Genomic DNA, 25,632 nt, shown 5'->3' with positions numbered 1-25,632 from the left:
ATAGACAGGTCATAACTGTCATATTTACTAACCTTTTCATGGATGTAAGCTAACCCATCCAAAATTTCTCGGAAAAGCCTCCAAAGCCGACTGGTGTCTTCATATAATCCTTGGTCAATAGTATCCCTTAATGTGCTTTTTTCACAGTACTCCATCTTCAGTTGTGCATATGTAAGGGACAGAGGGAAGAAAGAGTGGTTTTATGAAGAAAAGAGACCATCAGAAACTTGTATCTGTGTGCATGTTAATGCCTGGTTCTGTAACACACAGTTCAGGAGCAAATAGCATCACCAAAACATTCAGCTGTTTGGAATTTTCCTGAAAGCTGTCTTTTAGCTAGAAAACATGCATTCACTTATAGGTCCTATCCCATTTTCTGGGACAATGGTACGAGCTTGTAGAGTAGTATATTCTCTAACATAAATGTTAAAAACAAGGTGAAAACCATAGTGTATGTTTAAGCCAAACTTTAAAGAATCTCTGGCTTTATTTCACTTGGCGTCTTAACTGCTTATGTTATGAATATACATAACACATGCAAACAAGCTTATTAAAATCTAATTCCATCTAATTGTATCTTCCTTCCAGACAAGGTCTAGCATTGTGTTATAAAAGATTGCACATCACCACAGAACAGTTAGCTATAATAAGTCGACTTCACCCAGAAACAGTCTAACTCCATTAGGAGATGATGTCAGTAGTAAAGCCTGAAGTTGCAAACCTGCAGGAGTTTTATTTTGCGCCTACTGTTAGGGCCATACAATGGCTTTGCAGATGACTGTTTTCTGTTAAAAGAAAGTGCATACACAATATAGTGCCTTTGAAGAGAATGAGCAAGTTTTCACATCTGTGAAATACAACTTCCCCTCTGGAAGTTAAGACAGTACACTTCAACTCCACGCTGGGAATTAACATCATAACCAAACTCAGGAACACCAGCTACAGTGTAAGGGGGTTGGGTTGGATATTCTAAACAAATAACAAGCACAAGGCAAAACAATGCTTTGGAAGCCACGGACTCAAAAAGGTTGGTTGGGTTGTTTTAAGGTTAGGTCAGGAGTGGCCAAGCGTTACTTGTACATAGGCAACAACAGTGATCCTGTTACACGCTATGGCACTACAAAACTTCGCTCTCTCCAGGCACAACTATAGCGCCTCGGAAGGCATAACAAGCCATGGGCGCTGCACAGTGCCTTCCACCAGCCAAGCCTTTCAGAAAACCAGCCTATTGCAAAAACAACATTGAACTTAGTCTCATTTGCTTTTTTTAAAAGGTCATTACTTTCCTCATGAAAACCTGCAATTAATCTCTGCTGGTTGGAATAAACAGTATCCTTTTATCTGAAAATGCAAGCACGTTTGTACCTGAATGTACAGGTAATGCACTGTCTGAATGACTGCTGTCTGGTCTTCTCCTCCATGGCTATTCTTTTCATTGCCTTCTTCATCCTTTATCACAGTAAAAGTAACAGAACAGTTAGCTACAGGAAGCCGTCCAGAGTTTTTTTATGCATACTACTACTTTTTAATGGCTGGAACACATTGATGAGAACTCATCTTCTATGGCTGGGTTTGAATAACAGCAAAATAATATATTGACATTTTTGTAATGGCACTGCTTCTAAATAAACTAGAAAAAAAATGGCGTGACCCAACTCTCATTTTCAAAGTAAGAACAAATAACATTTTGCTATCATTAGACACTGGAGGAAAAACATTCCAGAAGATCTGGATGAAACCTCAATCTCGAAGTGTGTCACATTTAAAAAAAAAATAAAAAAAAACAAACACATTTTTGAAACTGAAATATACAAAGCTTACTTAATAGAAGTAATAATGTAACCCCCGCCCCAATCAACAATTTTGATATAGTGTATATATAGATACAGTGACAACAAATGCACTGTCTTATTATTAAATCATATATTGAAAGCTTTTTCATGCCAATGTACATTACAACAGAAAGAGGAAGGAGATGAAGCTTTAATAAGGAGCATTTTACAGATCATCAGGATTGGCAATGACAGATTCTAGACGCTGTAGAAAACTGTGCATTAGCTTTCTAGTGAGGCAGTGCACTGACTGTTCACAGCAAGTGCTGTGATACAAAATCTTAAAATCAACTAAAACCTTACACATTATTCTGATTTCCCGTCTCTTTTTGACTGCTAGCAATATGTATTGGCACCACTTTCAAAATGTGGCTAGTATGAAGAAATATATTGGTTTGTATCATCTAAAAGCAGAACAGAATTTCAACTTTCAGATAATGTAAGGCAATCCATATGGTTAACTGATAAATCATATACATACTGAAGTGTTAAACTTGCAATAACCAGGCTCATACCTATAAAGTGCAACTCACATTTAGCTCAATGAACACTATGGGAAACAGAATCCAGATTAGCTGCGTCAGACTGATTTCTATGGAATGCAGCTGATGATGGCACAACATTTACTCTGACAGAACATAACCTTATCTAGTTCTGTACTTACACCAGAAGCGAAACAAAACTTCCCAACTGACCTGTTTGCTTGTCAAAGACTATTTTATGATCTTTTCATTTTCACTAGCTTTACGTTTATACTTACTGGAGGATGATCTTTACTGTTTTCATCCTCGTTATCAAAAATTATTTCGCTTTCAGAATCTGTGGTTGGCCTGTTTAAAAAAGAGAAAGAAAACAAAACCCAAAAGTTTTGGGTACCAAGAAATATTTACTAAGAAATCTGGAAACTATTTGCAGAAAAAAAGAAAATCTAAGCTTCTGTTGAAGACCTTCCATATGCCTTAAACAAAAAACCAAACCAAAACAAACCCCCTGTATCCTGCTTGCAAAGCAACACTTCCTTTGACAGTCTCTTAAAGGGAAGGTATATATTTGCATCAGTAAAAATTAATTTCTATATTCAATAAGCAAAACTGAGATAAGTTTACTTACTTGCTTAAACAAAAAAACCACCATGAGTGAAAGAACCACTCCATACACAGAGGCAGGTATGGAATATGTTAATAAAAATCAAAACAAAAAAGATAGGACAAATAAGGTATTTTTCAGGATTTGTAATCTTTCTCTGTTATTGTTTATTAAAAACATTATTCTCAAGGTTGGAAAAGACAGTCCAACGTAAAGTAAACAGTCATGCATTCTGATACAAATTATAAGAAACTTCTAGAAGCCTAAACCAAAATTTTCCTCGTATACTGACGCGTTTTAGCTACAAATTTCCTCTCCCTGGCTATCTGACTGCTGGCAAATATACTGGTTTTGAGCCAGGGGACAGCACGAAAATGCAGTGAACTACCTCTGACAAAAGAAGTGAGAATGATAAAAGACACAAACTTGGAAAAAATAACTCTGCTCGTGTTCCCTATAGTGCCAACACTGAAGCCTACTTACAGAAATGAATGCGAGAACACCCCATCACCGTCATCGTCATCATCACTTGACTCCTGATCAGCTCCACTGAATTTGTTGCTGGAGGATCTTTCACATGAAGTACTCCACTCAACTGAGCTTGTCAAAACCGGAGGAGGAGCATTAGCTTCCACATCATTTGTCTCCACAGTGGTAAGGATGAAGAGACCAGATCTGGTGGGCATTCTTTTCTCTTCGCTTGTTTCAGATGATGACAGAGCGGGAACAGGACTTTCATGTTTTTCTATCCAAGCATTGTAATATCTCACAATATTCTCATGGTTCAAGCGGGAAAGTAATGTTACTTCCCCCTTAATCCTCCGAAATTGCTTGCTGGCAGGGTTTACGCGGATACGTTTCACAGCATAATAGCAACCATCAAGCTTATTTCTCACCTGCAAAATTCAAATAAATCTAAAGTTAAATGCTTATAAATGCCTTACCAAGTAGAGCAATTTCATGGAAGAGGAAGTTTTCCTTCCACCTGGGAAATGACTACAATTCAAATGCAAGCTTCCCCATACTGACAGGCTTCTCCCCAGACTCCCAGCAACCTCTTGCAAAACTTTTCAGCCTATTCAATTCCAGATAAAAACCACAAAACAGGGACAGGACGCTAGAATATAATAAGTAAAACCATGCAAACATTGAAGCTATTGTTTTGCTTCAGAGAAAACAAACACATCCCCAAAAAGGATTCCATAGAGGGAAATAATTTTTATACCATACCTTGATGACTGCCCCAAAAGCCCCTTTGCCAAGTAATTTTAGCTCTTCGAACTCATTGTAGTAGCGCGAAAATTGTCTCTGTGTTTCCGTGAAGAATGAAGCGCTGGATATCTGACTGCTGGGTACAACTGTCTCCATGCAATCTATGCCTGCCGAATCTGCAACGAGGATATCAAAGTTACCACCACTGGCAGTATGGGGGTATGGCAGTAAGGCACAAGGGACTGTCAAATAAGCATCAGGAAGAAGATTAAAACTAAATAACTTCAAGTGCAACTAAAACCTAAAATACAGAAGTGCTTTGCTGTGTAGAGTTAAGCTCTGGTACAAGCATAAACCTTAATACAGTTTTTAATTGCTAACGTTAATTATGCTGGACAAAGGAACTGATTCTAACAAGAAGAACATAATGAGGGAAGAAGTCTCATTGGAACAGCATCTTCCAAGGATAAAGTTAAGTCTGACATTTGCACCGTGCAGGAGGTCGATGAATTTACAGGTTTAATTAAAGCATCAGCTTCTTCTACTGATGAGACAACAGCAGTCAGTCCACGCCAGCTAGTCATGGATACAGAAGTTAAAGATCATACTAGCTTTTAAGTTAGTTAATGTAACACACTTGTGCAGTCTTGTGAAGGTCTAGCACAGCTCAATTTTTCTGTTATCGCAGTCATGTAGTCTACTTATTTAGCAGAATACTGAAAGAACAAAGTTTCTCACCATCTAGATTTTCTTCAGCTACAGGCATTTTCATACGTGGAATGTTTATAAAACTATGTTGTAACAACTGCTGAGGAGTCCATCTTTCTTTATCTTCCAAGCAAACGCATCTATTAGCAAACCAAGAAGAGAACTGTTCAAAGATCTATTCCATATCAGGCCTAAATGCTCAAAGAGGTCTCCTTATATTTAAGAAATTATCACCTTTATCATTCAGATCAGAATCAGAAGCAAAGACAGACTAAATGACTTATCCACAGTGACACACAAAGTTGGTGGCAGGGCAGAGAAGAAGAGAGCACCAGACCTGTTCTCCCGAATCCCAGATTAGCGGCCTGAGCCATGAGGGAGCAATCACCTCTTCTCTAAAAACTGTAACTACTGACACAGGGGGATTTAGCTGTTCTTTCAAAAAACTGTTCAAGTCTGTAAAAAAAAAAAAAATCAAAGACAAAAAGATACGGAACGCAACATACTTTTCCAGAAAGTCTTGGAAGTCAGCAGGTAAATTGGTAGGAACGGCAACTGGATACTCCTTGGTTACTTGGCCCTGGCTGAGTGAAAGCAGAAGCAAGCCCAGACTCCATACATCTCCTTTTTTCCCAGGTTTGCTGGGAAGACCATCCTCACTAAAACGAACTTTGGTTTGCTCAAAAACATCTGCTTTGCAGATATCAGCTAAGCGCTTGGAGATGCTGTAGTCTGTCACCTTGATGTTTCCTTCAGCATCTACCAGGATACTAGAAGCACAAAGAACTTTGTGCACAACTGAATTATTGTGCAAGTAGTCGAGAGCTGACAAGATCTGGGTCACATAATGGCGCAACTGCTCAACTGGAACCGAAGTCTCTTTGTGTAAGTATGTAGAAAGACTGCAACCACTTATGTGCTCCACTAAAATGTCCACCACAATTGAATCGTCCCGTTCTTTCAGGTTCATACATTTATAATGTACTATGTTTGGGTGACTTAGCTTCGTCAGTGAGCTGAACTCTGCTTCTGCACCCTGAAGCTGTTAGAGAAACACAACATAACATGCATTTTGTCATACCTCATGAACACACCACTACTAAAATATGTAACATATACAAAATACATGTAAAATATATGACACTCTCATCCTTTTCTGAAAAGGAAGTATTGTACACAAGGGGCAAGAACAACTTTGGTTTCTGCCAGGTAAGCTTGATTCCCTCTTTCTTCAGAATTTTAATATTTTATTATTTTATTTATGCATACTTGCAAACACATTTCCTTGCATTTATATTATTGTAAACGAACTCTTGAATTCCCCAATACGCCCATCTTCTTCTGTGGTCTAGATACTCTAAACACTAGCATTTTCAAGCTCATCACCATCCTCTCAAGTTTAGTATAAACCAGCAGCCTCAAGAAAAGCACTGAACCCCACCTAACTTTTATTAAGCCAAATGCAAAATATGGGCATTACCTGTTTCTTACACTTTTCAATCTTTTCTATTTCATGTGTTGTAAGAAACCTTCCCATCTTTTTTTGCCAGTGCAGAACCCACTCATATATTAAAACAAAGTCTCCACTGCGAATTTCCAGGGCATTGTAGATTGATTTACCAAGCTGTCCATCCTTGCCTATACATAAAGGGAGAGAAGAGGAACAGGGCTTCTTTTGTTTCTAAGGACTTGACAAGCGCTCCTGCAAATGCTAAATAAACACCATTAAGCCTGCTTTCTACAATTTCAGAAATACAAACCTACTTACAACTACACAAGATCCATACCTACATGGTAGGTATTGAAAATACAAGGACTGATGAGACCGAATGCTGTGTAGCAGTAGTCAAATGAAAGCAATAGCACATTGGCAAAAAATTGCTGCACATTTTAAAGAATTTCAGGTTTTAATAAATGAACACTCTTCCTGCTGAGCAAATACCGAGCTCTATACAGAGTAACATAATTGTTCATCCTCAAACTGCAAAATAATAGAACTCTCTTTGCTCCAGAGACTTTCAGGCTGTTTTTCCTGCCACTGAGGAAGTGCTATGTTGAAAACTAACAATGAAAACAATTTGATGGTCCACTCATATGGGCACTTCATGGAGGCCTTTCAGCTCTGAAAGTCTCCTATCGTTGCCTGTATTTATGTTTTCACTAAAGCCGCTGCTTTTATGCCATTGCTATCAGCAGCAATGGAAGGAGAGTAAGTATGCATTTCTAACCCTTGCTTATCACTGGTTTCACACGTTACTGAAAGCTAAATGACTTCTTGCTTGGTAGACGTGTATCTGACAAGCTAGCTATTGAAATTTAAAAGCAAATAGTTTTCAGTATTATTTTAGTTATGTAGAGAATATAAAATGTTGAGAAGGTGGGGGATTTTTTTGGTATGGCTATTCAGTTATGTAATTGTATCTGGAGATACAAATTTTTACTTAAAATAGTCCTAAGAAAATATAAAATATTTACCACAAAGTAACTTTTCCTATTACTCTCTCCCACTCTTGACTGTGATATTTCATGATCCACAACAATATTCTCCCCACTCTTGCTGCTTGTACCTGTTAACACTGCTTAAGTTCTCTCTCTCAAAAAAAAACCAAACCAAACAACCCAACTCAAACCCCAGTATTTCAAGCTGAAATTGTAGTTTTGCTTACCTAGACATTTTCCTTTATGGACAATAAGTTGTCCAGCACCACTCGTGCTAAAGTTCAAAACTTCATAATTTCCAGGGGACTCTTCGTTATTACTAACAGAAAGCTGGCGTTCTCGTCTGCAATGTGAACAGAACATTTTTCTCCAATTCAAAAAGATAGTATTGTCGCAGTCCTAGTCCCTAAAGATTCCAATTCTGCAAGAGGACTAGCTTTCAGACACTTTGGCATCCAATGGTAATATCCATTAATTTCAAAGATACTGAGTTAGTGCAAAGATATACGTCGGATTAGAAATCCAGCATTTTAGCAGCAACATCATGGTGCACTGGGTCTCTACATTCAAAGCCAGGAGTTGAATCCAAATCTTAAAACTTCTGCACCTTAGAACGACACTCCCAGCAGGGGGGCAGGGTGGGGGAAAAAAGTAAACATACTACAGCTCTGAAAAATATGTAAGTTTGACTTGATTTGCATTCTCTTTTAAAACATTACAAAAAGCAAATATACGCAATTTTGGAAGTTCATTCCAGCTTTAACTTAATTATTTTTCGTAACGTAAAATGGGTTTCCCATTTGCCTCCTTTACTACTCTAAACTCCTCCTTCAAGAAAAGGGAAGTTTTGCAAAAACTTTCAAAGCAAGTATGATTAGGGTGTTTCTTCTCACATGCATGTACAGAGCTGCCCATGAGATCAGAAAGAACTCAAGACCACTAACCCAAATCAACCTCCATTACTTCTTGGTACAATCTATTTCAAAATTAATAGAAATATCACCACTGCAAGAGTATCCTTCAAATAAATGCAATCACATATAAGGATCACAGGAGTATATGAAGGGTAATGTAGAAGTTCTTTCAAAATATTAAATTTATTTAAAAAAAAAAAAAAGGTAAAAAGCACTACATAAAAGGAGATGCCACAGGGAACTTCTTGCAAGTGCTGGCTAATGAAATTTATAAATTATATATAATTGCTGTAATTTAATAATCTTCTAAAAGTTTGTGTTGCAATAGCCAAAATTTCAGGCTTCATAAACATAAAAATATGGCACCATTCTTCTTGTGAAAAGAGACCTCAGAAAACTAAACATGTCTAGCTTTTGCTTAACTCTACAAACATGGCATGATGAGAAGTTTCAATGTTTCAAAATCCTTTTTGATTATTTTCACCATTGTTAAAATAAGTAACTCTGCCTTTTTGGTTGTTAGTTTTTGGATTTTTTTAAATAAGACTGTACAATATAAGAATTTGTGTGGAAAGTTAATAGAAGTCCATTGTATGTGTTCTGCATTAAAGCACAGTTACAAACCTTTGAGACACTTGTCTTGTTCCACAAGCACAGACACTATCTCGTTTTGTTATGCTAAGATTAGCAAAAAGATAGGAAGAGAGATTTATGGACTATCAAATATTATACAAAAACAACTGCCAAATATGACTTGGGGTAGGCAAAGGGAAGAGATGGCAGCAAGAGTCAAAGCAGGATAGATCAAAGAAGAACTTCTGCTTCAGGTATCTAGTGTTGCTGATAAATAATCTGAAAACAATTTGAAGTCTAGAGACAAGAAAAAAACAGGAATACACTACTTCCATTAAAACAACAGTCCAGATAACAAGTCATTGGCACAATCTGAATCAGAAGTAGGTAAATTAATTCCAGGATACCTCCACTGTCCTTGACAGTTGTATATCAGCTATGAACACAGGAAAGGAGGGAAAAAAGAAAATTTTTTAAAAAAAAAAAAAAAAAGAAAAACCCCATCCTACCTATGTCATCACCAATCCTAACCTAGATGAGTTACGTACCAGCAAAAGAATCCTCCAATAACTCTAATCTTCCCTCCAAAAAGTTGCTCTGCAAATGCAGTCAGCATTATCTGATTCTCCAGCACGGAACTTTACACCGGTGTATTCTTCACAGCAAGTGTTTTGAGATGAATATAAGCTTTAATTTATTGTGCTACTCCAAAACCTTCATTAACTGATTTAAAATCATTTTCTTCTGCAACTGCCAACATATTGCATACTTTCAAGAAACTAAGTAAGCCCTGAATATACCTTCCAATGATTGCCAAATACTTTCCAAGTTAAACTAAGGGCCAGGCTGACTCTCTTAATTGGAAAGTTCCCAAGTTAAACCATGCCAAATGAAGAAGGTGAGGAATGGGGGGGCGGAAGACCGAAACGAACAGCTGAGCAACATGGCACATTACTCTCTTGCCTTCAAACTTCACTTTGAAATCAAATGTTTGGAAAAAAGAAAAAAAAAATATCAAAAAAATCCACATGCAAACTGACATACTTACTTTGAACGTCCAGCTGAATTTGGTCGATGTTTATTATTCACTCCATGTTCCAAACAGCTCCCATTTAAACTGGAAGCAACTCTATATCCTGCAGTATCTCTCCTGTGAGAATTTTCTTGACTTGTCAGAGCAGCTATTTCCAAACGTTCCTATAAATCAGGAAAAACACCAAATAAGTACAGAAACTACTCCTATCCTCAAAATATGCGAGTACTTGACTATTATTCTATAAAGTCACCCAGACCACAGAAGAAATAGGTTTTCATAATAAATGTACGTATGAGGCTGAGGAAGTGCTGAGATTCAGCAAGTACATTTCAGCACTGTCCATGGGCATGAATGTAAAGATTCTTTACAACAAAATCGGAAACATTAACATACTAGCTTTTTTCTATGTCTGTTTGGAAACATCCATCTCAGTACACTTAAGATGCTAATACATTAAACTATTTTCCCTTATAGTTGATTTTATTCCAGAAATAAACCCCATATAATCAAGAACCTATTTTAACCTAGATCTATTAGAAGCCCCGGATGAGAAAAGATGTCCATGACAATTCAGTCACGTAAATCTCTCAAATTTTTATAAGCATATGCTACAGTGCTGGGAAGAAGTTATTGCAATGGTTTTTGCATGCCTGCTTAGAAGGAATACCTGTTTGGCAATCTCCTTCTTTTTTCTTTCTTCTCTTTTCTCTTCCTCCCTTCTCTGAATCTCGTTAAGGATTTCACGTTGCTGAAATGGATTTTGGTGTTGTTAGAGATGCAACAGTACATGCAATGCAACTGCTAATCCTACCCTGGTTAAAAAAAAAGCTATGATGCTGATTTTTCAAAAGTGTTAAGGAGGACTTGTGGATCTCACAAGAATAAAAAAACAGAAGTCAAATTAGCTCTCCTGAGGAAGTTAACAGCATCAATTGTATGATACAGGAGAACGAAGTTGTAGACAAAAGAAAATTACTTCTACTGACAGACCCAACAATAAAGTTTCATACATGGAAAAGACAGAGGAATAAGCTAAAACATTCTTTTAAAAAAAAAAAAAGCTATTCTATCCATATTCCCATATTGTGAAGACTCCACACTACTAGTCTCTGTGAGACTTAGATGAATTCCCTCGTTTCTAATGAAGAATGTATGTGGGTCCAAGGTCTCTTTAGATTAAATTTATTGCACTCTAGAGAAGTCTGTCATAGTGAACATTCCAGTCACCCTGCGGGTGAAGGAAGGTATGATTACTTATCTGTCTGGCTAATACTTCCTAGTTTAAGATGGAACGCACTTAATGTATACATTTGCTTATACTTTTGTATAAGGTCCTCTTTATAAGTGATTTCCATAGGATCAGGAATCAACATTTAGGTTTGTTTCAGGCATAAATATTTCTCAGGGTTAAAAACACATCATTAAAATGTTACAATTGCAGCAGCACATAGTTCATATAGTATATAGTGATCAACTCATACTGACAGGTCTGACAAGCTAATAATTCACTAAAACCCACCGCTATGCAGGATGATTTACAAAATCATGATTGTTTATGTTATTTTAAGAATACAGGGTTATTCACACTTTAATTTCTCTTACCTCTTGCTCCTCTCTTCTCTTAACTTCTTGTGCCCTACGCAATTCCTCCTGAGCCAGCCTTTCTTGTTCTTTTTGATGATTTTTTAGCATTTCTTCATGAAAAGACTTGGAAGGTGGTTTATTATACTCACTGAGAAATGACTGTACATGGTCAGCAAGTTCAAATATCATCACCTGAAAGAAAATAAATATGAATGACATGCAGAGTTCAAAGAACAAGTAGATCACATAGTAAAATGATACCCAATTCAAAAAAGCAATACAGTAGCAGTGCGACTGCTGGTTTTGTTACTTATTGGGGAGAATTTACCGTATTTCAGTATTTTTTGTCTGAACTATTTATTAATAAACTGTAAAATGAAAAATCCCTGACCACAGTAGCAAAGATGACAAAAATTACTGAAAGACAGCCAGTTTCAAACATCATCTTTTAAAAAAAAAATTAAAAAAAATTTCCTTTTCTCATCTTAGGCATATTTTTCTATTCACAAAGATATGTGTTTATGACATATGAGCTACAACAGAATAAATCTTTGCAATTGTCTATTACTGTATCTACTGCTAGAAAATAGTTAGTTATTTCACTGCTAACATGAAATCCAACTCTTCTGCAAACTAGCCCCCCCAGTTAAAACTGTAAAGCCACTTAAGGCACTCCATATTCATATAAGCACAACTACTAAAATAAGAACTGCACTGAAAACTCAGCTGAATTCTGCTACATGGTTTGCAAGGTTGGAATAAATTTTCAGTTACTGTTTACTTGAACCGGGTATGTGTGGTGGTGCATTTCCCCCCTTCCCCTGGGCCACTCTATGACCTCAGGAACTCCTGTTAGGCCTTAGCCATTGAGTAACGAGTTGGGGGCTTGAGCATCCCTTGACCGTACCAGGCACTCTTGCATGGCTAAGGTGAGGAGCGACACTGATTGTACCAGGAACACCGGCTACCTGGTCAAGGTAGGGAACAAGAGCAGGGGATAATTCGTCATCTCTGACAGCCCTGAAGCATTCCCTACCTGGATCATAGCTCAAGTGGAATGATACCATGGTTACCGTGGAACAATACCATAATTACTACCTCGGACCACCTCGGATAGTGGCCAAGATGGAAATTTACCGATGACTAAAGCCAATCATCTTGCAAACCTATGAACAGCGGTCCCAAGTGAGACCCTTTGAGTTCTCCTGGAGCACAGGGACGCCTCTGAGGGGGCGCCTCTCAGAGTTCACAAACTCTCAAGTCTGTGATATTCGGAGGACCGTCGGGACCTGGGCTGAAACACTCCTTGGTCAAGACGCTCCCTAGGGCTCAACTCTTCGCCCGTTGAGAAATGCCAAGGCATTTAACGTGAGTATTTCATAGACTCAAGAGGAATTTTTAAAGAGGTATCTTTATCTAGCTATAGGCCTTTGTCTTTCACAAATTTATCTAGCTCTGGGCCCTCTTGTGTGAATAGATCTATATTGTGTGTGTGTGTGTTGATTTAGATAACTAATAATAAGCATAATCTGTAATTTAGTAATTATAGTAAACTTGATTAACTTGCTTTGTAACTGTTAATCAACGATAGAGTGCTGTCAAAATCTTATGATCTACCTTAAAACTGTGAATGAAATGCTAAACATATATAACCCCTTAAGCATAAACCATTGACCAGGTCTGAGACTAGGGGTAGATCCAGCCACACCTAGACTCCTCTCTGAGAAAGAGTTTAGAAAGCAAGGGGGTCTGCTCTGAACCTTGTGACTCAATGGGAGGGTCTTCCTTACCCTTTTTGTTCTTGGTCTTTCTATAAATCGTTCCAACATAATTCTGACATGATTTTCCCTGTATGTACTTAATCCATGTAATGAGCAATAGAGTGAACCTTGCCATTGAATTCTATTAAGTCGCGCTTTTACAAATTTCTATTAAAATCACCTTTTGCTGATACCTTTGGCAGTGAGTCTTTAAGCGGCCTTAAAACCACTCATTCGGGACAGTATGTACCGATGATCTACTGACCTGTCAGGGCTTAAGCTTTCATGAGTTTAGTAGCATCCCTTTATTAATTCAAGCAACCCACAGTGCTAATAGACCCTCATACCTCCAAAATTTAAGAACAGTACATCAGAAAGATGCATCCCAGCAGTCAGCTGCAGCACTGAGCAAGATTTGCATTGTATAGGTGGGAGAACAGCCAAACTAAATTGTACCATCTGCCTGCAGCAGGCTGACATTTAGAAGATTCTCAAACACTGAATCCCCTGTTTGAAAGTAAGAATGAAGCCAGGAGGCAATTCAGAATAGAAAGAATAGCATAATATGCATATATCTGACATGGGCAAACTAAAATATCTTTCCCAGGTTACTATACAGAAGGCAAGGTGATCGTGCATGCACACACATATATAAAAAAGGAGGAATCTCAATAATTAAAAAACCACAATCTGCTGTTCAGTTTGACAAGTAACTGAGGTATTTTCAGATTTTCCATATTGTAGAATACACTTTAATAAAGAATACCTGTCAAGGCAGAGGGCACAGTTATCTCCCTTTCCCTGCAGAGAAAGTAATTCAGGACTGCATTGTGTACGTCATTTATCAAAAAACGTGTATCATACATGTAATTCACAACTGTATCTACACATTGCTGGAGCAAGCACGATTCTTGCTTTGGAAAATTAACTTTAGGAAAACCTATGACACATTTGTAGCTCCTTTCAATGAGATCAGAAATCAAACTGGGATTTAAAGCCCTACAGACCAACAGCTCTCCTGGGATCAGCTGCGAGCAGACTGAGTATATATCGCATGGTTTAGTGGTTACTTAGAGAATTTGAACCTTGTATTTCCTATCAATTGTCCATAGCACAGTCATTACAAAAAAGAAGAAAAATTCCAGAATACACTGTTAAACTCCTAATTTCCAAACATACTGAAAAAATTGAGGAAATTCTTGATTATTGAACAGAATGAACAAAACCATATCTGGCTAAAACAGTTCTTTTGAAAGTATCTGCAGAAAAATTGGCAATCAAAATAGAAGTATAGTATGTAAATGGAAAAAAAAGCTTCATGTGGCAAGACTGAACGACAGGCAACCCCTGCCAAAGCTGTAAAGCTGACAGGCTTAGGAAACTGAAAGCAGAATATTATTCCATTTCAGCACATAATAACTTCCACAGCTGTGTATTTCTCACTTTTAAAAAGGCAATTATAAACACAAATTGAGCGAATCAAATGTGTTCACCTGTAACATTTCCAAATAGTGATAAGAAACATACTGTAAACCCTGCTTTCACCAAGAATTCAATGTTTGCTAGTAATTCTTTGAATCATTTCAGTCCTCTGCAACAATGGAAAGGTATTGTTAATACCAAACATACCTGGGGACTTATAAAATCCCTTAAAATAGATACAAGTTCTAAGCTTCACATGTTTCTCCATCTTTCTCTTTTATCCTATTCGGGGGGAAGTCAAGCATCACTATTCCTAAACACAGTAGAAAATAAAGGCACAATGCCATGGAGTGACTGGGCTACAGCCACAGAAGTCAACTGTTGAGCTGGTGTTATAACTAAAGTCTCTTGCCCTTCAGTTCAGCATTAGATGAACAAGATCACACTGAAAAACTCCCCACGTAATCGCTGTTTGCTTAAACAGGTATAGCCACTCACAATATTCAAATTACTCTGAAAAGTGCAGAAAGCTCCCGATTCTATAGTACTGCTTTTCATGCCATGAAATAACTCTGAGAATAACATAAACCTTTAAATCTGCCTTTAAACAGGGATAAAGCTTGCACTATTTATACATGCACTGTATTTTAAGAGCGTGCATATTCTGAACTTTCATTAATTAGAAACATTCTTAAGAAAGAAAGTAAGTCTCTCCTTCCTTAGGAGCAATGCAACTTATATTTCCAATGTGGATGTATTCCATTATATTATACCACACATTTTTTTAGAACTATTTAGGTCCAGAGCATATTTGTCAAGGAAGTGAAAAGCTCTTACCTCTCCGCAGCGCTGTTTTGCCAGTTCAGCTAGTCTGGATTTTAATTCATTTATTTTCTCATTTGACAAGCCTTTTGAATTTTTTAGTTGTATTTCAGGGACACTGGGGGATGGCAACAAAACATAAAAAAGTCCTCATTAGAAAAATTGAGTGTAAAAAGCAACAGAATGTTGATAAAAATAGTGGGTGAGGGAAAAGGAATGGAGTTCATAGTAACTTGGCAATTAGTCAATGCTCAAATAAGCAGTACGTAAGTATTACATATACAACATAGAATAAAGCCAGAAATACTGTTTTGTATTCCCTACCACCAAATTTTCTGGCTGCAGATTACCTGTCAGTTATACTTAACAGAAGATCTACCAAAGAAATCCCGCAGACTCTTATAATTCAGCTCTTAACCAGTAATTTACGTAACAGTCCTTTAAAAATATTACTAGCATAACATTTAGGTGTTTAAAATGTATTTATCACCACTATACCGGTTACACAAACCTAAAGAAACATATGCAATAAATAAATAACAGCTAAATTTAAAAAATGTTTAAAATAAAGTAAACAAGTAACTTGTCTGTAGCTATGCTATCTTAAATTAAAAAAAATTAGAGTGGCTGTTATGTCCCGTGTTACAGGGTACAACTGAGCTATCACTTGGTAAGGAATAGTACTTCCCTTCTACACCACTCATGCCACAGCACAAATGGACGGGCTAAAGGGAGTTATGCTTTGGACACAACCAGTGGCATAAAGACTGAACAAAATGGGGCACAGAGCAACATGTAACCCAGAAATTACTTGCCAACCCAAAATGCTGGGGGGGCTGATCACCTGCAATTCCTTTTACAATTCTCTATGGAGAACTCTTCCAAAAGGTTAATCCAGCAGAAAACAGGAACAGCAGATACAACTAAGACAGCAGATTGCTTTAAAAATGAAGATTCAGTCCCTCTCTCAGCAGGTCATGAGCTGAAAAAGTTTAAAAAGGGCACTAAGATGCTAGCAGGTAAACCTGTGTTTACGCCTCTTCAAGCTACAAATTGGGGCTGCAGTCTGGCTGCAGTCTTGCACTGACAAATGCATCCCTATTATTCTCCACTGCACAAAAGACTACATCCAATTCAGATGCCAAATTTTATAGACGCCTATTATAAAATACCACAGGCTTAACAAATACTGACATGCAGAAAGCAAGAATAAGAGTGATGAATAAAACTACATGTTTTTTCAACTTCACTTTACTATGGAAAACAGACAAAAATGTTCAGAGAAAAATGTTCACTCACGTATCAGGGTAAGTATGTGGACACTTGACCCACAGATCAACTTTGGCATATACTTCATTATCACCAGCCAATCCCTGAGGACGCAGAACTAAATTAATTTCAGGAGGTTGTCGTACCTAAAACGGAAAACAAAACTTTTGATTTAAAAGGGTTTTTTGGTTTTGTTTTAATGAAAGCACACAATTCTCACAACCTATATTATGGTAGAATTCAGGTTAGACCATCTAAACCGTGAAAAAAATACATTAATGTATTGACATTGCTCAACGAGAGTGAACTGGTTCACTGATTATCACAGTTTATCCAGCACATTTTTAGAACTTCTTCAGATAAGTTATTAGAGAGTTACAGTTATTAGAAAGATGATTCAGACTGAGCAAAACGGAAGTTTTATAATAAAACCCTTGTATTTTAAGTTCATGTTTATGGCAGAAAAAAGACAACTGGGGCTATGATATATTTTGTAGAAACTAAAGACAAAAGAATGTAAAAAGAAACGACAGTAGCAGTGAACTTGGGGAAGTGAAAAGCGTGACCAGTACCTCCAGGTACAGGAAAACAGTGCCACAGATGCAGCTGAAAAAAAAGTATCAATTACGCATTGTGGACACGAAAGAGAAATGTAAAAGAGCAGTGAGTGCTAGACCTGAGCATTAATTAGTTGTAATAAAAAAAAAAAACCTATAAAAATGAAAGTTAAAGTATTAAGTTATCATGGAAACAGCCAGTTTGAGTAAACCACGGTATATAATAAATATGCAAAGATCAGCAACCTGTATACCGATGAGAAGAATTAATTAAGCGGGTATGTGATCAGTCAGTTAAGGGATGAATTAAGAGACAATTTTTAAAAAATCTGACAATCAATTAAAATGCAAGTTACATGCACAGCATTAATTATCGTGCGAACGCATCGATCTAGAGGATTAATTGTAGTCAGTTACGCGGCTGCCTACCGAAGCGGGGGAGGACAGCGGGCAAGCAGCAAGAGGCAAGAAATACAAGGGCTTGACACCAGCGAGAAACCACTGACAGCGTTCCAACCGCCCGCCCGCAGCCCACGCGAGCGCCAGCACCCAGACCCGCAAACAACACGGGCCCGCTCTGCCCCCCGCTGCTTCCCGTTCCCCCGGCAGGCCGGAGGACGAGCGGCTCTGCCTCTCCAGCGACTCACGGGCGCAGGAAGCGCCGAGAGAGCCGCGGCGAGCCCCCCCCCGCCGCCGCGCTCGGAGGGGCCAGGCGAGGGGCCGTCCCACGCCTGCGGACAGCGCGGCCGGGGGCAGGGCGCCGCACGCCCCGGCACCCGCGGCCGCCTGGCTCCGCGCAGGCAACGAGTCGGACGCGGGAGCCCCGCTCGCTACCTTCCAGGCCTGGCTCTGCCGCAGATCCTGGAAGTCCTGCCCGTAAATGGACTCCAGCACCTGGAGCTCGTTCTCCTGCCGCAGCTGGTAGCTCTCCGGCGGCTCCGCTGCTACCCCCGCCGGCAGGTGCTGCGCGCCGCTCGCCCGGGCCATGTCAGCTCCCCGGACGGGGGCGGGCGGCAGCCATCGCGGGCTGCCCCGCGGCGCTGCCACCGTGGAAGTGGCGCCGGCCCAGCGGCGGCCGCGTTCCGCCGCGTCCTGGCACCGCCTCCGCGGCGGCGGGAGGAGGGGCCGCGGCCTGGTGGTGCGTGCGGTAGCGGCGGCTGCGGGAAAAGCCGGGGCCTTGGCGCCGCGGCAGCCCCGGGCCGTGCAAGGACGTGGACCCGACGGCTCTCGGCGGCCTCTCTGGGACTCTGCCACCGCGTGAGGGACCGCGGCATATTGCCCACCGCTGCCGTCGTGCCCTGCTCAGCCCCTGCGGCCACTCGTGGTCCCGCCTGCCTCGTCCCCTCCTCACAGCCCTCGTCCTCACAGCTGTGTAGGCCCCGAGTAGCTGTGCCTCGTAGAAACTGAGTATCTCGAGTGGGAAAGGACCCATAGGGGTCACCGAGTCCAACCCCTGCTCCTCGCAGGACTACCTAAAACTAAACCATATGACTAAGAACGTCATCTGGATGCTCCTTGAACTCTGACAGGCTCGGTGCCGTGATCGCTTCCCTAGGGAGCCTGTTCAGTGACCGACCACCCTCTCAGCGAAGGACCTTTTCCTAATGTCCAGTCTGAACTTCCCCAAGATACGCCTCCAGGTATATCTGCAAATACAGACATACGGACCAAATACGAGTAGTTACTGTGCAGATTTTTTTTATAGACTTTGAGAAAGATTTGCAAAGGGGAAAAAGAATCACAAAATTCAGAACAGATTTCATGTAGAGCTGGGCCAGGATACAAATCCATGTGGAAACTAAAAAAATGTTTCCACTGAGGATTGCTTTAGCAACTACTAGGAGGTGGAGCGTGAGCAGCCTTGCTCTGGCTGGTTGAAGTCCAAACACAAAGTGAGGCCAGACCCTGTGAGCACCCCCTCAGCCCCTGGGTCTCCTCGGTGGGACTTGCCAGAGAGAGGCAGCTGGGGTTGTCCGGGAAGCGGTGGCAAGCAGAGAAGAAAATGCGCTTTTCTGCAGTCACTTCATGTGGTAACTACTGAACAGAAGGATTGCCACAAGATGATGTAGCCTTTGAAGTTCTGGGATCTTAATGAAAAACCCCCAAGTAAATTCATACATACAAGCTTATCTATTAGGTATGTAATCCCCAGGCAAAGAAAAATGCCACAGTAGTCTGTAGCTTGCTACCATGCACTTGGGTGATTTCATTTGTTAGGGAATGTAGGAAACAAGTGTGATCCACTGAAACGGAATGAACTGAATCTTGGGAGTTTTCCTTCTGCCTTAGACCTAGTCATGTTCATACCAGGATGCCCATTAGTTATATTATCTTCCCCCTACAGATCAAATTCCGTCATCTTAATTGAACATAAGTAAAGTAAGTTTCCACACTTGCGTTATTTTAAATCCCTGCTGTTGCAGTATAATGGACTCAATTTTTCTTTACTTTTGTAATTGCATGAAAAATCTTCTGATGCTTCTCTTCTACTTATAAGGAGTTTTGGTGATCTTCACTTTAGTCCCTGACCTTCCAGTACAGACTTTTTGTAATAGACTACTTAAGGAGGGACTTACTCTAATGAATAATAGTTTCTACAGCCCTCAATTTGTCCTTCTGAAATTGAAAACTTGTTACATGCATACTTTTGTTTATCTTTCCATAATTCTTATGGTCCCAGCTGGGATTATAACTTATTTAATAACTGGTAGTTTCATAACGTTATTAGTACCTAACCAAAACCAAATCTTAAACTGTATCACTGTTCTGATGCTGTTCTTTGTTCCTTACCATGTCTGGGAATGCCTGGAATGTGCCTTTTGTGGTAGCGTTTTTCTGACTCATCTTTTTTTTTTTGTGGGAAATGCATGACCAAAGCTGTGTGGTGGTTATCTAACAACAACAGAGATCTCCTTTTGCACAGTCAAATGTGACCTGGGGCACTGTAATTGTCACTAGTTTCTTGCACCTTCTTCAAAGTAACTGCTATATTTGAACCGCTGGTGCAGTTGGGTATGCTCATCTATCCGTTTGTATAAACAGTCTCTCTGTGTTAAAGACTAGAAATAAGTTTCTAGGCCCCGGATTCATCTTCTCTCCCACACAAAGATACGGCAAGAATTGCCAATTTGAAGATATGGTGCAGTAAGTACTTAAGAAACTTCAGTAAAATATTCTTTAACAAATTATGTGTTTACACTTTCCAAGCACTTTGTGTGGGGCATGCGTAACAAGGGTTGGGTCAGGTAACATTATGCGTTGTTAAAGCTGCCTGACTGTTCCCGTTCGTGACTTGGCAAAATTTTAACCAGTTGGGGTGAAACGTTCTAGACCAGATGTTTACCTCAGGCTATCTTATTTTTTGCTCTTAATTTCTTCTAAAATGATTCATTGTTTCCAAGAAGAAAGCCAGAGAAAAATAACATAATAATAAAAACATTCTGAGAATTTCTTTTAAAAAGTCTTGTACCCCAGCAGAAGTGTGAAAATTTGATGGATGAGGGGGAAGAGACAACCTTTTTCAGTGCTGTGGCTTTGTTAGCTAGCCTTGTGAAAACCTGCATAAAGTAAACGAAATTATATTATTGTGGAGGGAGTGAAAGTATTCACATGCCCCACACAGATTTACTGGAGTACAGTGAACATCTTTGAAGAGTCCACCTGCCCTGAACATGTGTCAGACTGCATCTGGACAGAAGCTTCCCTTCCAAAATTTAAGACAGATCTCACATCCCACAACATTAAAATTTAATTCTAGCCATTAAAATTTAATGATGTGGGATGTGAGAGTGTGCTTTCACTTCCCCCTGTGCATGGTGAGGGGAGGCGAGTCTCCCCAGGTGAAGTGCAGGAGAGAGGGGAAGGGTCCCGGAGGGAGGAGCGGGAGAAACGGGCCGCTGGGTGAGGAAAGGCACCGTGCTGGTGGCTGGGAGGTGGAAGGGAGCACGTCAGAGTCTGGTCACAGAGACGGGCCAAAACGGCCACAGGGATGTTGGGGGACCAAAAGGAGGAGGAAGCCGATGCAGGAGCCCCAGGAAGCAAAGATGAGGGGAACGCACAGTGGAAACTGCTGATTATCGCCTGGGGAAAGTGGAAGAAACTTGGGACTGGCTGGACCAGGTGAATGAATTGGGAGTAGGGGTGAGAGGAAAGGGCAGGCGGGTGAATGAGCCTGGGGCCAGGCTGGGAGCAGGGAAGAGACGTGAATGATTAAAGAAGAGTTGGGAGACTCCCACGCCGAGGAGAGGAGGCTGCAAAGGGCAGGGCCCGAACGCAGGGAGGCAGAAGCAGAGGTTGCACCAACAGCCTCCAGGGACTGCGGTGGGGTGGGGTGGTGGCAGTCCCTCTCTCCCTGCGGTCAGCAAATGTCTTTGAACCCACGGCAGAGCACTTGGCTCTTTCCTGCGTCGTCTGCGTTCACAGGAGACAGGACAATTTCGTCAGTTTGGGGTCCCTGAAAAAGCCGTGCTGTGCAGGGGTTATACTCATGGGTAGCTGTTCTCCCAGGGGGCACATCCGGATTTGCTGGCCAATGGCTGAAAAACCTTTTTGGGCTCTATTTTTAACTAGCCGTCCTCCTAAAATCTTCAAATTAAAGGAAAACGTGCACCCGCTATATGGATGCACACTTTTTGCACAATTAAAACCCAAACTTATTATGCCTATTGGCAAATTAAGTATTAAAAAAAAACTGTTTTAACAAATAATATGTATATATTGAAGTTAGCACTGTTTTTTGAAATTCTGTCTTCAGAGTTACGGACCTGTTTTAAATATAGCGGTTTAGAAATTCTGGCTGCCAGTCAGCGCTTGCCTCCCGAGGACGAGCTGCGGGCGGACTGCCGCCCGTAGCCGCGGGGCTGCCGCGACACGCGCTTCCCGCCTGCCCCAGCAACGCCAGCCCCAGCGTTCCCCACCAAAATGGCGGCTGTGCCGGCCCCGCTGAGCGCCGTGGTCACGTGATGGCGGCGCCCCCCCGCCCCACGGGAGCGCGGCGGAGGCGGGAGCTCGGCGGCCCGTCCCGTCCCGCCCCGTCCCGCCGGGCCACCGCCTCCCGCCGGCGGCGGGGCTTGGCGGCTGTCCGCAGTGTGGAGTGGCGGGGCCGCGGGCAGCGGCGGTGCAGTGCAGCGCAGCTCGGCGCCCGGGCCGGGATGTTGGCGCACGTACGGTCAGGGGTGTCACCGCCAGCCGCGCTGGGTGCGGGGCGCGCTCACGGGGGGTCACGCAGGATCATACGGAGGCTTTTTGGCTCATTGGAGGCTCGAGTGCCCCCCGCCTTGGGGTTCCAAACCCAATTAATTTTCCCCGAAAAATAGCTGGAGTGCAGTGGAAGCCGTTGAGCAGTCATTTACTTCTCTGGACGCTGTCTAAGGGTCCTCTTGGCGCCCAGTGTCGCGCAGAGCAAGGAGGGACGCGGACGGAGCCACGTCTCGCCCCAGGAGGAGTGGGCAGAAGGAGAGAAGAGAGCGCTAGGAGATGTGCCACGGGGAGAGAGATGCCTTTCCTCCCTCCAGGTTGTGAGAAAAGCTAACGCCAAGGCTGAGAATGGCGTGGGGGGACAGAGCTTGTGGTCCATCAACTTTTCCAAACCGGTTTTAATGTATAGTAAGTCTGTGTGCGTGCGAGCGCGTACGCGGCAGGCGCGAGGTGACCTGGCGGGGTTAGGAAGATGAGCCGCGGTATGGACTGTCATTTCCTCGTTCACGTTTATTGCAGTAAAACATACTGAGGAAACGCTGTGGCATTGTGAAGCAAGAAATATGGGACAGCTAATCTCAAGGAGGAGCCTGCTTTATTTTCTGCGTTTCTTTACTGGCTATCATGATTTACCAGGTAGAAACGTGAAAAGCCAAGCCTGCTTTCCAGGACACACAAATGTGGTGAAGATGCCTCTGAGTGTCAGAGACAGGGCTCTGTCCTCAGAAACGCTCCTTTGCCTGTGGGCTCCGTTCAGTCTTTAAAGGCAGGGGCTCAGTAACCTGTGGTTATTAGGTGCCAGCAAGGAGGGCAGGAACTTCGCCATGGGGTATGACAAAAGCTGGATCTCGAGGAATGAAAGCGAGCATGCCCCATACCAGGCTGTCACCGGAGCTCTGGAGATGAGGAATGCCTCAGCTGGGCAGATGGTGTGGCAGGGTGGGAATGGCAGCGAGGCTGGTGCTGCGGAGAGCGAGGAGCACGGCGAAGAGCAGACCTACAGGCATTTCACTACCACGGTGCAAATTGTCATCTTCGTAGGCTCTTTGCTGGGTAAGTGGCTGTTGCGGGAGTTTTTTGTTGATGGGGTTTGTTTATCCTTATGGTCAGGGACTGCAGACCAAAACAGTAACTAGCATAATTTGCTGCCTTATGACTCTTCTTTTTGCCTTTTAGGTCCTCAGGTTTATGATTTCATGTTCCTTGTGGATTTCTGATGTGTAAAAGCTATTACTATAAAAAGCTAACTCTCACAGATGAGAACTGGTACATTATATGTATGTATCACATAGTAAACTTTATCAGAATTTAAATGGGCAAAAATTTAATGAATTGATTATACCCTTATTTTCAGCTGTCATGGGATCTGTTCTCTTTACCATAGAAAAGGGTGTGGAGTGCTTTAAACAAGTTTTACTGAATTTCTGCTTCACATTGCAGTAATTCTGCCTTTTGTCCTGCATATTTCAACTGAATCCTTTGGAAGTACTTTATGCTTTAAACATGTATAACCATGTGCAATCTTGCCTACTTGTTATACTTAAATTAGGAATCATACACTTTAGGTATGTGGTAGTAAATGAATAATATATATGGCTGTATAACTTTACAAATGTGTATACATTTGCTTTCTAGGTGCTTTTAGTACATTGTTTTGTTAGGAATACTTGTGAATGTCTCACCAAAGGAAAAAAAAAGCAAAATAAGCCTTTTGGTGAGTCAATTTAGCACTGCTTGGGAGATCAGTAAGCTGGACTTCAGTAACATGCTGCTACTGTCTAAGTCATTCAAAACTAGTTACTGGAAGTGATGATGAGGCTTTTCACACAAGGCTTGACTGATGAAGTCTTCAGCTCTCAGGTGAGTTCAGTAGGACTTTGCTGATGGTCATTGGCTCTTATTATCAAGGAATTGTTTTTGTTTTTCCTCTTCTTGGGTGATGCTAAAATCCATTTCTGTGGTCATGGTAATTAATTCTGATATCGATTTCTTCTTGGTAATATTTAATATATATAATTTCTAAGAAGATGGTAAGCATAGTCTTGGAACAGCGTTGAGCTCTGGGCTCAGTCAGTGATACACTTACTGGTTATTACTGTAATCACGAGTCTTTTGGCCTCAATTATTCTTCTGTCCAATGGGGGTAATCCTCATGGTTCTTACTTTTTTCCTATTTAGCGCATAGGTAGTGCGGGGAAAGGATTCTCTTTTTCCATGTGCTGGATAGTGCCTGGCACAAAATGATAACCAGCAAATAGTGTCCTAAAAATAAGAAATTTGGATGAGAAAAGTGAGAATTTTAGTTCTTTATCTTTTGGGTTTTGAGCCTTAAAAGCGTACATTTGGGTCATATGTCCAGACTTACTTTCATGAGCATGGGTCCTCAAATTTTATTTGAAGAAGAAAACAGATACTCTCATGTAATCATGCCTTCAGCAGCTAGGAGTTTTAAAAACCAACTAACCAACCAAAAAATACCATAGCTATAAATTTTGCAAGACTACTGTAAGTCATGGTTTGGCACTCCTGCAATTTGCTTTCAAGAGGTGGACTCTGTGAAAAGATTTGGATCTGTTATAAGGGGTTTATCTGGAGATTGGATGGCCGGGAGGCTGATGAAGCTTCCAGATCAGTAACTTCTCCAGGCCTATGAAAGAGCAAAACAGGAGAGGAAATCATGGTTTTTTAAAATATGAAAATGCTGTAGTCCAGTGACAAATGTTAGCAGTGGGCCTTGTGAATTTACAGTAATGGAAACCAATTTTAACTATTTTTTTGAAACTGCCTTCTTTTCCAGTCTCTCTGCTGCCCCAAAACACTATTTTAAGGACATTTGTGACACATGCTATTTTAACAGCTGAAAACTTGAGAGGCTTTAAAAATGTCTTCCCGTATCATCCCTATGAATGTACTGCTATTCCCTCTTTACTGGATGGAAATAAAGCCCTGATCTCCAGAAGGCCTCAGGGTTTCGGTGCCTGCATGCTCAACCCTCATACGTGCCAGAAGTTTTGCTTGTGCATGTGCTGCACGCTATCTCTGCATCAGCAGGGAAGAACAACTTGGTATTTACCTCACACTTATGCTTGCACAAATGCCGTTAATTAAATTTTCCCCTTCATTTGTTCTCTGCCATGGTCCTTAGAGCATGGGTGGCATCCAGCTCTTTTCTCCCTCAGGTGAGCCCCTCAGCTGAGCTACAGAATAGCAGTTCTTTGGTCC

At 41.1% G+C, this 25,632-nt stretch overlaps 2 protein-coding genes across 15 annotated transcripts in view; one reads left to right on the top strand and one right to left on the bottom strand.

Annotated features, from left to right (window-relative positions):
• EIF2AK4 (eukaryotic translation initiation factor 2 alpha kinase 4) overlaps positions 1-18,498 on the bottom strand; it is a 41,652-nt gene extending 23,154 nt beyond the window's left edge. For 10 of the 14 annotated variants that reach the window (XR_012673906.1, XR_012673907.1, XM_075151810.1 and 7 more), the window contains exons 1-15: positions 18,049-18,498; positions 16,688-16,803; positions 15,404-15,506; positions 11,403-11,576; positions 10,468-10,548; positions 9,813-9,961; positions 7,505-7,620; positions 6,319-6,476; positions 5,345-5,880; positions 4,869-4,978; positions 4,149-4,306; positions 3,402-3,814; positions 2,593-2,662; positions 1,366-1,449; positions 33-155 (exon numbers count right to left, since the gene is read on the bottom strand). Coding sequence is in view for 12 of the 14 variants with exons in the window: in XM_075151810.1 (XP_075007911.1) it covers positions 33-155; positions 1,366-1,449; positions 2,593-2,662; positions 3,402-3,814; positions 4,149-4,306; positions 4,869-4,978; positions 5,345-5,880; positions 6,319-6,476; positions 7,505-7,620; positions 9,813-9,961; positions 10,468-10,548; positions 11,403-11,576; positions 15,404-15,506; positions 16,688-16,803; positions 18,049-18,201 (2,544 nt within the window). In the remaining 2 variants the exon portion in view is untranslated. The other 4 variants (XM_075151815.1, XM_075151811.1, XM_075151814.1 and 1 more) reach the window with 4 other exon arrangements.
• A 284-nt stretch (positions 18,499-18,782) lies between these two features.
• Positions 18,783-25,632, top strand: part of GPR176 (G protein-coupled receptor 176) — a 47,471-nt gene continuing 40,621 nt past the window's right edge. Inside the window, exons 1-2 of the mRNA XM_075151824.1 lie at positions 18,783-18,854; positions 23,206-23,463. Coding sequence (XP_075007925.1) covers positions 23,235-23,463 — 229 coding nt within the window. The 5' untranslated portion in view covers positions 18,783-18,854; positions 23,206-23,234. The remainder of the gene's footprint in view (positions 18,855-23,205; positions 23,464-25,632) is intronic.

Source organism: Calonectris borealis, chromosome 5 (assembly GCF_964195595.1).
Source record: "Calonectris borealis chromosome 5, bCalBor7.hap1.2, whole genome shotgun sequence".
NCBI lineage: Eukaryota > Metazoa > Chordata > Aves > Procellariiformes > Procellariidae > Calonectris > Calonectris borealis.
Note: the sequence above shows the minus strand (reverse complement) of the source record. Positions and strands in the feature narration are given on the sequence as shown.